General features: G+C 50.0%; 1 protein-coding gene across 2 annotated transcripts; it reads right to left on the reverse strand.

Annotated features, from left to right (window-relative positions):
* Positions 1–2851: 2851 nt before the first annotated feature.
* On the reverse strand, positions 2852–15377 carry zmp:0000000991 (mucin-2). Of its 2 annotated transcripts, XM_029146889.2 has the most exons (5): positions 15245–15377; positions 11266–11381; positions 11038–11158; positions 10179–10224; positions 2852–9609 (listed from the first exon to the last, which is right to left on the reverse strand). In XM_029146889.2, exons 1-5 carry the CDS (start codon positions 15337–15339, stop codon positions 5071–5073), a joined length of 4917 nt encoding a protein of 1638 aa, XP_029002722.1. In that variant the 5' UTR covers positions 15340–15377; the 3' UTR covers positions 2852–5070. The 2 variants fall into 2 exon arrangements, with proteins under 2 accessions (XP_029002722.1, XP_055364096.1); XM_055508121.1 differs by lacking the exons at positions 10179–10224; positions 15245–15377 and adding an exon at positions 11546–15068.
* Between the last annotated feature and the right edge of the window lie 679 nt (positions 15378–16056).

The raw sequence follows: 16056 nt of genomic DNA on the forward strand, positions 1-16056 counted from the left end.
TGCGGAGCGGCGCTCTTTCCCTCATTTTTTATCCTCCTGGCTGCTTCTGGCATGGCTTTAGGAGGAGGAGGAGAAGATCAGAAGCTTCCTACAGGGACAGTGAACTACGAACCAGGCTGGACTCAGGGTGGAACCTAAGGGTCGGCTCTCGTGATGCAGACGGACAGAATGAGGTGACGTATCGCTCTGCAGGCACTGCACTCACACGATGCTGTAAGAGCTGCCCTGATATCAGCTTTAAATAATGGCTTTTAATGAAGATAAATCATCATATCCTGCTGCGATAGCAACTAACTCAAGACAGCTGCTTCACATACAGGACAGAGAGTTTATCAGATGGAAGGAACCATGAGTGAGCAGCCTTTAGCAGCAGCTTCTCCTGACAGGAGACTCACTCCACAGCCCAACCTTCCAGTGTGTGAGAGTGTGTCTGTCACTGTGCCAGACACATTTGTTGGACTTCATAAACGTCATACCTCAAGAGCAGAAGGGAAACACCTCACTCCACCCTGCTTTGTTTTAACGCATTGTGTTGGGGATTTTTTTAAATATAAAATAACATTTTGACCCTAAAATCAGGTCATTGTTTTTACAAAGGGACAGATACATTTAAAAAGCCCAGTATTTGACAAGACACTTACACTATTAATGACACACACTAAATTGAACACAGTCTCAACATTGAGCACTGATTTAAACTGTATAGTTGAAAGCAAGGCAGTGCAAGTTGTAATAAGAAGATGGATCTGCTACGTCTCAAAAGAACAAAGTCCCTTTTAGAAGAGACTGAGATATTCAGACTCAGTGTCTCATAATGAGGTAATGTTTCACACTAATGTCTCCTGAACCAGAAGAAGAAGCTGGGGGTGGACACTGCCCAGCTGTGGGGAGGCTGTGCAGGAGGTAGAGAGACGGAGGTCATCACTGATGCCGCCGCGATGGCAGCGGAGCTGAGGAATAAGCAGGTCACCAGGGTTCACCTAGAGTAAACCAGCATTGAGCTGAGGCAGGTCCAGAGGCTGGAGGCCAGGTAGATAACTCCAGGGTCCCTTCTGTTCTGCAGAAAATGCATGTAGTTTGCTGGGTGCATGTGATTTAAACATGTATAAGTCTCAAGGTGAGAGAGTCATTAATCAGTAAAAGGGATAAAAGAGCACGGTGCCAGATCAGAACATTTGGTGTTATGCCTTAATCGGCCTATTAACAGGCTGCAGAAGAGGCCGTGAGCCAAAATACTACAAAGCTGGAACATTTTAATTTGCCAGTCTTGATTATTTTAGGAGGAACCATCCAGCACAAAGCAGGCAAGTTGCAGCATGAGCTTGAATAGGCGGAGGAGGCTGAGACGCAGAGTTCCCGGTCAACACGATGCACAAAGGCAAAGAGCCGCAGCAGTGGAATGAAGAGGAAATGGGTTTAAAATGCACCCTGCTCCTGTGTGTAATACACGATAAGGAGTGAATGAGCACAGAGAGAAAGTGGAGCTTCCTGCTCATTAGTGGAATGGAAGGAGCTGTCTTCCTGTCCGGCTGAGCGTTTGGACACTTGAGTGTTCTGTAGGTGAAGGTTTGCTGAAGCAGCGAAGCTGAACAGCGCCGACAGTGATTAAACTCTGAGCCGCCTCCTGACGACGGTATCCAACCGTAAAACAACAACACAGTGTTCCCTGAACGCGGAGCCGGCGGCTGAAGAGAGATCCTTAAAAGGAAAAGGTCAAGTTCCAGCCAAGTGATGAAACGTGCGCTAATAATAAGCATAAGGCAGTAAAGCGTTGATAAAGGAAACCTTATCACCCATCATTCACTCTTTAATGCAGCGTCTATCACTGTGATACTGTAGTGGCTGTTTCTGCGAACACAGCAGAGCGCATATAAAAGCAGTGGGAGCAGTTTGGGTGCGGAGCGTTTGAGGTGAACTACACTCCTCCACCATTAGATGGCCAGAGAGCTCCGCTCATGAGAAGCTCTCAGTGTGAGGCTGCTACAACACAAAGCCCCTGGAGGCAGCAGGACAGTTTAGTTTGTGTTCATGTGTTGCCATGGATACATGATGCATCAATCATTTACTACAGAGACGACTGCGATCTGGCGAATGTCACACTAACATGTGGTTAAAAGGTCAGTGTGAAGTTGGACTGTTATTAAAGAGGAGTCCAGACAGAACCTCTAGAACCTCACACGTTGGGGGACGTCATGCAGTTAATGAAAGACTTATTACAGCAACACACAACAAAAACTATTCCCACCTCCAGTTCAGTTGGATGCAGACGCGTCCTCCACACATGTCGAGCCTGGATGGACTGTAGGCGGTCTGATACTGTCTCTGCTCTGGGGGACAGTTTGTTTCTGTCTGTCTTATAGGGAACCATCATGTCCCTCCACACATGTTCTATGCAGTTTGATAAAATGAGCTTCTACACTGACACTATAATTGTATATATATATATATTATTGTGAAGCCATTACAGGACTGTCGGCTTGTTTGCATCATGATGGCGCTGAAAGCATCTCAGCATCGTTTTCCTTCTTTCATCTCTGGAAGAAGATTATTAGAACGTTATCCAGATGAGCAATGTTCTGTTTTTGGCTGAACTGAATACTAAATAATGAGAAAATTATATCAGGTTGCCACAAAGATTTGGCACCAAAAAACAAATGGTGTGATTTTCAAAGATTCCTGTAATTGCAGTTCAGCTGTTACACAAAAAAAGGGTAACATTTAAAAAGCTGATCGTTGTCCTGTTGGTTTTATAACATCCTCGCTGTAAAACTGGTGAATAGAGACTAAATCTATTTTATTAAGCAGTTGATAAAGAAATCTAAGACAAGAAAAAACACAAGGACAAATTCAATCAAAGACACCTCTGATATTATTGCTTCATCACAGCGTGTGATACTGTTATCATGTGTTAAAGGTTCAACATCAGTCCTGTTGGAAGCTGCAGGTGGAAGTACAGGAGCAGCTTCTGTCTTTGCTTTAAGACAAACACAGCTTCCCTTCATGTCCGTCACAGTCGTGCTATAGCTGACAGTGGTGTCACTATACGTGAATAGAGCTGAAGCCCGAGGGACATGTCAGATACTGTGGCTGAAGCTCAGAGAAACCCAGGAACAGTTTTTGCAACAACACTAGGACTGTGTTTCTCACACTTCGCTACAACAGTACAAATGAACTGACAAATGGTGTCGCTGGCAGAGAGTCGGGTTTGTAGACGGCTGGCGAGGCTGCACGGAGCACCTCCAATTCCTGCCTCCGTCGGTTTGGGGGTTAGAGTCTGATTGTGCAGCATCTCCACTCGCTCATTCATCATCTGAATCTGAAGGCAATGATTGGGTCTGTGTCAGCTGTCAGTGGGCGAGGGCCTCGCCGGTCCATCACAGGCCCACACGTGCAGACACTCCAGACGAGCTGAGTGCATGTCTGACCGGGGGAACACCTGGATGAGCACCGTCACCTCCATCCTATTCAGGGCTGTTTGATTTTAATACCACAACCTATGACCCCAGGTCTGCAACCAGCAGTGGAGTTGCTGTTGTGTGACACTCAGGAGCACGTTACAGGCTGATGACTCTACATCACAGCCCCCAGGTCTGTCAAATTATCCTCAGAGGTAAAAGTGACATTTAGGTGATACCCTCAACACTGCTGGACCACGTTCTGGTACCCCAGGGTTCAATAAGCTATTGCAGTATTTTCAACATGCCAAGCACCAGAACATCTGGCTACGCCTTTTTCCGACTGACCTCCATCTTTCAGCATTGCCACAGTCAGACCTTCCCTTCCTGAGCTTCTGTTCAGTCTCCCTACACAGGTAACCTGAGCTCCGCTGAGCAGTGGGTCCTAACTGTCTCATGCACATGCTCCGTTTTTGTTTTTCTCTCAGGCCTATGAGGCATGTTGTTCATGTGTTGGGTAATAAAACCTGAACCATAGTGTGAACAATGATGCCATTTCATCACAATGACATAAAGATGGAAACATCCACACTTGCTGCTCTGAGGTCTATGACACACGGTGCGACGCCTTTCCCACATGATGTCAGGGTTAATGTGGTGCACATGGGGAAATAATGAGAGAAAGTCACTTACATAAGTCGCACAAAGCCATTCTCAGCAAACCTGGACACAAAGCGACAGTTTTACACTTTTATCTAATCATAACACGCCGGGTGTTGCCACAGAACAAAAGGAAACACCCACTTGAATTATGTGAAACTGTTCCACAGCTCCACCTACACCACTATTTAAAGTAGATAACATCCAGCAAAACACAGTTTAATATGACCAACGCATTCCTGCCGACTGGAGGTGGCCTCAGGCACCAGATCTAGTTTGTCCAGCCAACAGCCAGCATACCGCTGCACCTATTATGGTATGTAAATACTGTCATGGGAAAACACAGCAATGAAATTACACAATGTCAAATTATAGTGTAAACGTCCACAAGCATTCTTTTTGGAAACATTACGTTTATTTATAAAAAGATATATTAGGAATTTTTATTGTCGTTGTGCAAATAGAGCAAATAAGAGCAGGCGCTGCATAGAGCACGTGATGAAGTCACCAGAGAATGTTAATCTGAACATCATCTTCATCCCACAGTACAAACAATATTAATAATCAACACAAACCATTTACAAAAGGTGAAAAGAAAAAAAATGGTTAATAAAACCGCAGCTACTCTCAACGTCCAAACAGTAGAACACACGTGGTACATTCTATGGCAGCAGCTTATCTCAGCACGCACTGTTAAGAAGCAGGACGAAATGCAAACCTAAAGACAAAAGGCGTCCAGAGCCTCAACCAGCAGAGCGATTATTAAACAGCTCACTACAGCCATGCAACGCTCCAAACTGCAGGAAAGTCAAAATCTCCTCTTAAACTGTATTTACGGTACACGCTTCAGGTTACACACTAAGCTGATGACATGCTCGCTCAGTTCTGTGATACAACCACTACTTTTAAAAGGCAAATCATGCAAGCAACCGACTATCCCAACAGGTTAAAATGAGACGATCAGAGGAGGCCCCTGTGCATCATTGCTCTTGTGGACGTTGCTCCATTTTTCTTTTCACAGCTCAGTCTCCTTCTCTTCTTCGCCCGTCTCTAGGTAATACTCGTCGTCTGTTGTCGTGTCCGAGCTACTGTCTGAGGACTCCTCAAAAGTGCTAAGGCTGGAGACGTAACCTCTGGAGGGCCGATGGCCCCTGGACGTCTGGCTGTCCGCACTCTGCGGGGATCCCGGCGAGCTGGAGAAAGGAGGAGAGGCCTGGCTGGAAGCTTTGGATATACGTCTGGACACAGGGGACAGGGGGGGTGTCGGAGGAGGAGTCGGAGGAGCCTCAGCATCCCATGCAAAGTGACAGGGGTTCATGTTTGGACTCCAGAGGCGGGCTGACCTGGAGGACGCAGCAGGAGCAGGGTGACAGATGGACACTCCTGAGCTCCAGTTAGCGAGGGTCAGTGATCGAGGAAGGGACCTGGACCTCACTTTACCAGGGTCACTGGGCAAATGCAAGTTCATAGCGGGTTGGCAATCCTGGCCCGTAGTCCATGCGGGCGGATAGGACCCCCGATCCCTGTCCCCGCCGGCACCTGCACAAGTCAGGACGGACTCGGAGAGGTCGCCAACACTCATGATCCTGGATCCAGTGGAAATGCGTCCAGGCTTCGAGGCTCGACTCGACAGGACCGAGCTCACAGAAAACGACCTGCCGGGCTCGATGCCGTACTTCAGATCAGCATAGGAGGACGCGAAGTGCTGGCTGCCCTGGGCGTGGCCTGGACTCGGGGGACCTGTGGATGCTCGACTCCTCCTGGAGGCCCCCAGGCTGAGACCCTCCCCCGGGTCGCACGGCGAGGGCGATTCTCTGCGGCGCTGCAGCTTCGGGCTGTAGAAGACGCTGTCATCTGTCACGTCAGGTGAGGAGAACGGGGAGAGGGGTGAGAGAGAGGAGAAGGGCGAGAAAGGGCTCCTGGGGCTGGAGGTGGACTTCCTACACTGAGCAGGGTAACACGCAGGAGGGTTGCCGCTTCGTCCAGGAGGATCTCTACAGAAGAGGAAGTGGTTTGTTGCTCCGCTGTCGCTGTAGTAGTCGAACGGCTGCGCCGCTGGGCTGTGTACCGTCACGTGAACCTGCGGTTTACTATCGGACCTGAGCCCGTCCCGGTCAGAGCCGGCTGAGAACTGATCCCCGGGCGCTGCTCTGCTGTCCGGTGAAGGCGGTACGATGGTGTATTTGTTTGGTGCCCATCTCTCAGCTCCCTCGGTTCCTCTGTCCTCCCGCTCCTCCAGGGTTTTGCTGCTGCCTGTAGTGGTGTCGCTGGACCCACTGAGCGAAGGCGTATGGGAGGCTCTCCTCCATTTCCATGGAAACGACGCATCGTCATCAGATCTTTTGTTGCTGAAGGTTTGTCTGAGTTTGTTAAGGACCTGGTCCACTTTGTTGTTGGGCCTGTTGCTCCTCTCTGAGTCCGACCTCAATAAACTGGGGTTCGGGCTACTAACGCTCTTCTTCAGTGCAAACCGGCTTTTCTTCTGACTTTGTTCACTTGGGCTCTCCATTGAGAAGAACCTGCTTTTACCCAGCACGGTAGCTTTCATCTTCTTGCCCCAGCCCTCCCCCTCTAACTGCTGACTCTCTGTTGAGCTGCTCCCACTGGAGCTCTGATCCGAGTGACTCTGTGGATGAGCCTCTGCCGCCCTCTGCCCTCTGTGAGGCTGCTGACCTCGCTTGGTTTCCACAGAGGCCTTTGTATTTGTGGGAAGTGGTGAAGGTGAAGGTGCAGGTGATGCGCGGGCTGGAGCAGGGGGAGGCGCACCCACTTTAGGTTTAATGCTGTAAACCAGTGTCTCAGTTACAAACGTTGAGTCGTGAGCGTCACTGTCCAGAGAGCGAGAGGTGATGTGGACTCTGTTATTAACAAGCGATACCTGGCCGTTGTGGTGGCTCTGGCCGCCTTTCCTGCTGTGATTACTGTTGGCTTCATCAGCTTGTAGAAGCTCAAACTCTGAATGTTCTGGCATCTTGTTTTTCAAGGACATACATAGGGGCTGAGTTGGGCCAACAGGCAAAGTGGGGGACTTGGATGTGGGTAGCAGCTTTACTTCGGCAGGATCGGTATTTGAGGAGGGATGCGAGGAATAAATTGATCGAGAGGCGTCTTGGAAGAGGGGTGGTCTAAGTGCTCTAGCCCTGGTTTCTCCATGCATTGACCTGTTGGACACAAGACTGGTGTAAGGGGGCGAGCTGTAACGAAGCTTGTAACCGCTGGGGAAGTCTGGAGGCAGAGACAGAGGAGCAGACGGGTGGCTCTGACCCGCGTCGGCCTCCACCGACTGCGTCCTCTCCTGCCTGTGGGTCGGCAAGTCTTGTCTGTCTTGGTTAAAGATCGCAGCGTCACTTGGCCTGTGCCTCGTTCTCTCCTGCTCCCTGCATTTTAAATCAGCAGAGTCTGACGACAAGGATCGAAACTTCTCTCCGCTCCTCACCTGGATGCTCGAGGTTTTAGGGGAAGGGGACCTGAGGGGAGATGTAGTTTTGTTGGGACTGTTGGATCTTAGGAAGGAGAAGATGGACGGAGTGCTGACGTTTCGGGGGGACCTGGAAGGAGACAGGGGGTTTGTGGGGACCTGATCGGGTTTCTCTAATGAAACGGACCCAGGATGCTGCAGGTCCACTGAGTCGTTCCACGTTACTCGCCTGACTCTCTTCCCCTCCCCTTTCTTGGGGTCTTTTTCTGGATTGATTGAAAGTGTTGGGCTTGAAATGTCTGCGCAGTTGTGGCCGACTGGCGTCGCAGGAGGTGTCAGGAGCGAGGAGACGGAGGCAGCAGTGGGAGTGGTTTTAATGGCAGACGGAGAGGTGAGGTATAGACTGGGGACAGTTGTAGCTGCAGTGGTGGAAGATGAGATAGACGCAGTGGACACCGGGCTGGTGTGGTTCTTGGTGAAACCAGTGACACTGGGAATCAGGCTGGACACTGGTTTAGGGCGGAACGGCTTAGGTAAGGAGGCGTAGGTCCTCTCAAAGCCAAGAGGGGAGGGGCTGGTTCTGCTCGGGGCCTGGAAAGGAGAGCCGGTGTGTAATAAGGTGTGTTTGCTAGGCTGAGAAGAAACAGGATGGGAATGAAGAGCGGCGCTAGAGTTGGTGTTGGGGGCAACAGCGGAGGTGTAATCAGCTTGGCTGGTGGCGGAAGGAGAAGCCTGCCTGTCAGACGGGCTTTGGTGAGGCGACGTGGGGAGGCTGTAGGACCTGGGGGAGCAAGGATTCAAATTAAATGTACTGCTTCTCTCAGTGGGTGAAGCTGAGCTTGTGGGATTCAGTAAAGTGGGCCGTGGTAGATTTTCTGAAATGCAGCCATTACTTTCATGAAGCTTGAAATCCTTGGTAGGAGTCAGTGGTGTATTTATAGAGGAGGACAATGTGCTGGTCAGACCGTGAGGCTCCTGTGGTTCCCTGGTCTTTAAATGGGAGCCATACAACTGTCTGACCAGCGGATCTGACCTGTGGTCAGGTGAGTCTGTTGCTCTTAGTTCATTGTGAAGTCCTCCCTGTGTCTTCATAGCAAGGTTAGTGTTACTTCTGCAAACGGACTCTGTTGTGTTACTGTTGTCTCTGTTGCTGGAGGTCGAACCAGTAAAACCTTGGCTGTCGTTGGGCAAAGCAGAGGCCACGTCGCTGTGATCCCTACGGGGGGGATCTGTGGGGGGGCTGTGGGTGTCAGTCACCTTGGCTGCATCGCCGGTGGTTGGAGGGAAACCGTCCTCCTGAACATCCTGTTTCCACCAGGATTTGGATGTTAGGATGGTTCTTCTAAAGAACAAAGGTTCTTTTAGGGTGGAGTCAAATGACGAATGTGTGGCACGGGCCGGCAACTCGGGGAATTGGTTCGTATCAGAAGGTGCCTTATTTTGAAATGAATGTTTGGAAGATGTAAGACTGGACTTGGACCAACCAATCATTTGAGATTGTTTGTCCTCTGTGTCTTTGTTCAGGGGTAGAGAGGAAAACAAGACATTGGATCGTCTCAGGGTTAGAAGCGAAGTGCCGGTGGCTGGTTTGGAGCCTAACATTGAGGGTCCGGCTTGTTCATTGGGGTTAAGATGGAGGAGCGGCAGAGGAGACGCAGCCGTGTGGCCAGACTTGTTGTCCAGTCTTCCAGAGTTTACATCCAACGACACCGTCTGGGTCATTTTTCTCTGACAGTCATAGTTCAGGCTCGCGGGCCCACTGCTGCTTGACCAGCCGGCGGTGTGGCTCCTGCTCCCCAGAGGAGGGACCCTCGGACGGTCTTGCGACCCGTCTGTAAAGAGCCCATCAGAAAGACGCTGGCTCTGACTGGGCTGCTGGGCCCGGTTAAGGGTGTTCGCCACTCCTGGACTTCCCTGGGCTTCTGAGGCGTTCGTCTCCTCTAACCTTTTGCCGCGGCGTCGGCCGCTCCAGTGCGGAGCCAGAACCGAAACCACCGTGGACGACAACATGGTACCGGAGTTTGATGGGTCAACGAGCGCTTTAAAGTCAGAGCTGTCCCCAGATGAGATTCTGTGCAGGCCGTTACATTCACGGGTCAGTCGACAGTGGGCTGATTCTGGAGTCTGTCCGTGGACCTGGTAAAAGAAAAGCAGATGTTATAAAGCAATTATTTTTATACATATTGTAAATGTTCACATTTTATTTACGCTATTTCTCAACACATTTTTGTCTCCAGCTAAAATCATTAGAGTGACACACAATATCCCAGACAGACTGTACTTTGAAACCACATATCATCAATGTCAAACTCCACAGTCATTAACGTCTGATTACTTTCATGTGCCAACTTCAGCTTCTCGTATCATATTCATGCAAATGTCATGCACTGGCTTTCGCAGCACGCCGCTTCAGGTCCCGTACTGGATCTATTTTGGAGATTTCGGCCGTGAACAACTTGTTTTGGACAGACACACGTCCAAGGACACAAACACACCCCGTCCCGTCGCTAACTCCTAGAACAACAGTCAGGATTACGCAGTGTCACGTACCGTGCTGTGGTATTTTATGTGGTTCTCACATCATTTCAGAGCCTTTGAAGGTGTTGCCATGAATTGTGACACATTTGCACGCCCGGTAATTAGTTCTGCATTTCCATGAGGACCATTAGGACAATTACGACTGTGAGGCAAAGACTGATCCTCACCTGACAGCTGCCGTCCTCACGCTCAGCTCTCTGTGCTTCTATCAAACTGCCAGAACAGGAGAGAGATGTCAGGTAAAACGTGATTATGCTGCAGCGTAGACGCAGGCGTTTACTGTGTAACCATATGCAACAATATCAATACTGCTGAATACACGTAAACATGACACAATATAGACGTTATGACAGATACAAACTAATACTGAGAATCACTGAATGTACCTGAAGTAGCACTGTCTGGTTCTCAGATAGAGATAAACATTAGTGAAATGTGTCAGCAAAAGCACACTTCTGGAATGGTTCTTCAGGTTTACAGTCTGCTCTCAACTGAAACCGCCTTCTAGTCTTTTCTGTGATCTAAAAGTCTGAGGATCAAATGTCTAACATTTGCCTCAACCATGCTGCTCAGCAGGACGCTCAGCATTCCTCGCCTCTGTCCCTCGGTACTGAGACACTTTCCCACTGTCACGCCTCTGAGACGCTTTTCATCCAGGACATGGCAGCACATGCTTTGCACATATTAGCACACGGTCGCACACGTTGCTGGTAGGAGTCTATATTTGGTCCTGGTGCCTGTGCTCACTGTACGGTACAGAGGTGTGTCCTCGCTAAACAAATAGGCTCTAATAGACAGGTATGCCAAAATCACAGGGAGGGACTCACGCAGACTGCAGCCGCGCAGCTTAGCAGCACATGTTCACTACAAACAGAATATCATGCTGTGGTATCTAGGGTAATAAGTAATTCACAGTCCCTGGGTTAAGTCCGGGTCTAACCTGGTAAAGCTGCACAAAAACAGGAATCCTGACCACAGATGAAACAAGCTCAAATGTCACATGATCTCGCTCCTGTTCGTTCTCACCTGTGAGGGTGGGATGTGGGTCGTCGCTCCCGTTTGTTTGCGCGATGACTGGAAAGTGTCAGGAAGAGGCTGGATGTGAATGTGGAGCCAACATGCTTCTGTGCCCGGACCTCAGAATGAACTGACACAGGGAAAGGAGAGGATGAGCCTGTGGTACGCGCTGTACTGGAGGAGGCGTTTACAAAAACCAAATCACTATGAGCAACTCCAGGAGTGTGTGTGATTCACCTTGGTGTGTTTCCTGCTGTGCGACTGCTGACAGGTGACTGTCCGGGTCATGTGGGCTTATGTCACCATGATGACGCTGCTGCTGGAAACGGTCAAAGGCTTCATCCTCCTGTGCTCTAACACACACACACACACACACGGTAAAATGAATTCATCTAAACATTCATTAACTCCCAGTCTTCTGCTCATGCACAAATTAGAATTCATAATCTTCCAAATCAGCATGTGTTTTATTTCATCTTTTAAACCCTAATCATGTTTCCTAAATATTAATATTTACCTTCCTGGACCCTCAGTTCCAGTATGTAATCACATCGCTGCAGATTGAACCGTTGACCCATAGTTGACCTGATTTCATGCAGTTCCCTCTGCTTATCGTCTAAACTGTGCTTATATAAGGCCTCACTCCTCACTTTCTCTTACAACTGGAGCCACAGTAACACACCCACTCACAGTCACTTCACATGCGTATGCGCCTTTAACACACAGTCAGTTGTAAACACTGACAGCGAAGGAAAGCACAGCGGTCGCGCGTCCCGAGACACTGCAGGTTTCACTTCACTTCATTGATTCTTAACTGGTTGCCTTTGTAATCCAGGGGCTTTCTGTGACATGAAGTGCGATGATCTGAGTCTAACAACCTGGATTTGTCCTGCAGAGCTCCACCTCTCCATCATCTCTCCTTCAACAGGGCATAATCTGCACGCAGCTATAAGCGGGGCCTGACATGACGTGACACGAGGGAGGCGGCGGCGGCGTTCGTGCCGGCACCGCTTCCACGGCGGGTGGTACTGGTGCCGTGTGATCCCGCCTCTGCCCGGGGCGACGGAGGAGCTCCACGCATGCCAGTGACATCAGTAGGGCTTCTGGGAGCAGCAGGTAACTGTGGACCAATGCGGCGGCGAGCGCTGGAGCACGAGGAGCAGCTGTTTACAGACCCGCGGAGCGGAGCCGCTGACGCTGCAGACACTTCAGGCCTGTTTTCACTAGCTTTCGATCCCTGGCTGCACCTCCAGCTCCACCTTAGCTCTAAGGTGCGGAGTGTCTGAAATGTGCCATCACAAGAATTCGACTGCGAAGCCGTCCAGGAGTTGAGAAACGCTGTGAAGTGCCGCCGAAGCCCCGCAGGGGTCACGTGACCCTCGGGGTTCATGTTGGCCGCCATACGGGTCTGAGCGCCTGCACAGCGACTTGGTGGAGCTCGAAGTTTTAAACAGGATTCTCAGTGTGTGAACTGTTGCATGGTGTCAGACATCTACTACAAATATGAACATTGTTCCCACTTCACAATGCTGCATGAGCTGTGCTGGATTTCTGCCACATCAACAACCTTTCCCATCTTTTTCCATGGGGCCACAATAATGGCTTCTTGTCATACGTCCATGCACCGGTTTGTGACTTGCAGAAGCTACAACTGACTGTGTTTCAGTTCTAGTAGTGGTCCATGCCTCAAACACACACACCTCCTTTTGTGTTGTGTGTTAATGATAAATGCTTTGCTAATGAACAGACTAGTCACAGCTCACACTAGCTCCCTGGACGCTGCATCGCAGCTGTTTTCCCCAACGCAGGGGTTAATTTCCCCAAAGTGGGATCAACAAAGCTCAATTATTATAAATTATGAATGTCATTTCTCACTGTCATAGACTGCCTTGCATTTTATTGTCAGCTCAGTCTTATCTGCATCGGTTGAGAAACCGATTTCTTTTATCCTCACCTATGTCTGTTTCTAGTGATGTGATTCAGACAAAAGCCTCACCACAACACGCTCAGTTTTAAAATACTGTGCTCCCACAGTCAACTTTCACTCCACTGTGTCTATAGCAACCGGCCGTTTTTTCACTGCGCTGCTCCGTTTGTCAGAGGATGAACATGTTTAATGTGATCATTTGTTCCTTCACTGACCTCTGCTCTGCACTGTGCGCACACACCAGCCACAGGTCATCAAGGTTAATGTTTACTGTGTAATATCTGATGAGATTTTCAAACCATATCAAATGAGAAGCATATTTACAAGCTGCACTGGAGCCCCTGATGACGTTTACTCCCAGTATCCTACAACGGGTCAAGTCAGAAAAAATGTACAAAGCTCAAACAATAATTCAAATCGCAAAACAATACATGCTACAGCAAACGTGGCTTCATCCGGAGCGGCGTTAAAACTGTGAACTGACAGATCAGAGACTGAGCTTCATGACTGGAGGGGAGCGGTGCTGCAACAGGCACCAGCTGGATGCTGCAAAGCTTTCAAACGCGGCCAGATTCGGGCATGATCATAATTCAGTGCGATAGAAATGTTTGCTGGTGTTTCAACGTTTCTGGATTCTGAGTTTAACTTGTGCTCGTTACAAATTCAAATGAGTGGTAGCAAGTCGTTGTGCTTCTTTTAGCTCCGACCTTTAACTTCACCTCACCTCATCACCTTATCTATTAACCTTTGGATTACTTCCGCTTCATTCAATTATTTTATTATTTATTCACCTGAACGATGCTGCATTAAAGCTGCAAAACAACTCCATCCAAGAAGCAGCTCGGACAACTCCTGCCCGTTCATTTTGGAGTTTCACTGGACACACAGTATTCTACTAATCATCTGAGCGATTCCATGATCACACGCCTGCAGAAATCGGTCCACGTATCCCTCGCTGGCATGGAGCTAACTATTAACCAGCCAAATGCTGTCAAATTAAATATTGGTTAACCAACAACAAACAGTTAAATGTTATCTCTTAACCAAACAATCAGAATCAGCGTCATTTACAATCTCACTTTGCACACTGGCCTTTTCCCAATGCACTCACACAGCAGGAGACTCTCTCCTCTCTCTCCTCGGACGCAGGTGAGCTGCGCTCGGATGCTCAGCCGTACCTGGTGCTTCATCTGCTGTTTGTTCTGAGGCTTTGTGAGCCGCTGACTAATTGTTGTGTTTGAACGGCACTTTGCGTGCGGCATTGTGTGCGCCTCGCGCAGCGCAAGCACGTCGGTGCACACTGCCCTGGAGGTCGGCCTGGCTGTGGGTGTGTGCGCCGGATCTGCCAGCTAACACTTATATAAGCGCAAGGATCCAGCCCGAACCGCGTGGGTGTGCGCTCAACTCTGACAAACCCCGTGTAATGGTCCAACTACTGTAAATGATTTACGGGCTCCACTTCTCTGCGAGACGCGACGAGTGCCTCGTCCCGTCCGCTGCCGCACCTACAGCTGCGCACCTTGCACGGGTTCCACGCAGAGGCAGACGTGTTGTGAGGGGATTAGCGGGAGGATGTGATAATAAAGAGAGCGGGGGCAGTGGACATGCACAGGCAGCGGCACTGAGCCTCCACTATGGCAGACACTGGATGTGCATGTATGAGCTCGCCTGCTGAGACGCTGAACCCGCAGCAAACCACGCTCAACCACACCGGGCCAGGTTACTGCAGCCCGATGAGAGTGACGTCACCCCCCCCCCCCCCCCACACACACACTATTTGAAAACATAACTAATCCAAATGATGACATCTCCTTTGTCAAACCTTTGAAGTTAACTACCATAAACGGCAAACACACGATAATAACGCATCCAGACGTTCTACATCCAAAACGTCCAAGTGAAATGACCACGTTTTGAGGCGCTATTCTACTACAGGAAGGTCATTTAACAGCGGCTGAACAAACTGCGAGACGTAAAATGACTGAACCGCCTTAATGTCGAATTCACTAAACCGCAGCCCTGAATCGCTATAAGTTGTCCCGGGCTCCGTAAAGCATCTCTGAGCGTCGGGAAGGCGCCGCACGTTAAATACGCCGCTTTCTAAACGGAGTTCGGCGTCGGTTCCTCTCCCGTTTACGCAACGACTCGCGCCGCGGATAAAAGTGTCCGGGAAGCGACTGGAGGCGTTAAAAGTGCACGTCAACGGTGAGCCCTTCGACGGCGCGCGGTAAAAGCCCCCCCGCACCCGGAGCCGTCGCTGAAGCGGCGCTCGGAGACGTTCGCGTTTACCTTGCGTTGCTCGTCCGCGCCGTCCCGCACTCCGGCGTCGCTCTCTCTCCTCCTACAACTCGGGGCTCCGTCTCTCCTGCGTCACTTGTTGACATCCTATTAACGCTTCCGACGCCTTCGCCGCTCAACGGCGCATCCGAAAACGAAGATCGGAATCTAGCGCGGCTGAGAAACGGAGTGAGATGTGGAGGCTGAAGTGGAGCACCTGCGCGCACACAGGTGAGCGACCACGTCCCTCCACCGGAACCTGGCCCATTTCCTCCTCAGCTGCTGTGGCCGTCACTCAGGGGTGACGGGCTCATTATTATTTCGTTTATCATTCTCAAGCTCCATCCGCTACACGATAACCTTTTCCCCCAGATCTTTTCAGGACGCAGCCTACCTGTGCTGGACCCCCGACCCAATTCACGCTGCACCTCTATCTGATCCCATACAAATCCCCCAGGGCCACGCGAGGCCACAGGTGCTTCAACCCTCGGCCGAATGACCGGTGCTCCACCAAGGTGTGACCATGCGGTGACCTTTGTCCTTTAGAACCTGTTAGGGGAACTTGTTGAGATTTGAAACTGGCGGTTTGTTTGATAGGTGATACAGAATTCCAGGGAGCCATGATCCAGTTTGTGTTTCGCAGAATGAAAACCATCTCATAATTATTTTCTCTTTTGCTTTACTAAACAGGACAAACATGTTGGAGTGATTTGGTCCGTGTCGCTCCCACACCCTTCACCACCTGCCAGCAGTTCTCCTCCTTACGCTAAGCTGGTACAACAGCGCCCCCTGTCTACGGCGACTGAGTATTACACTGTGTTTAT

This window comes from Betta splendens, chromosome 4, assembly GCF_900634795.4.
Source record: "Betta splendens chromosome 4, fBetSpl5.4, whole genome shotgun sequence".
Lineage (NCBI taxonomy): Eukaryota > Metazoa > Chordata > Actinopteri > Anabantiformes > Osphronemidae > Betta > Betta splendens.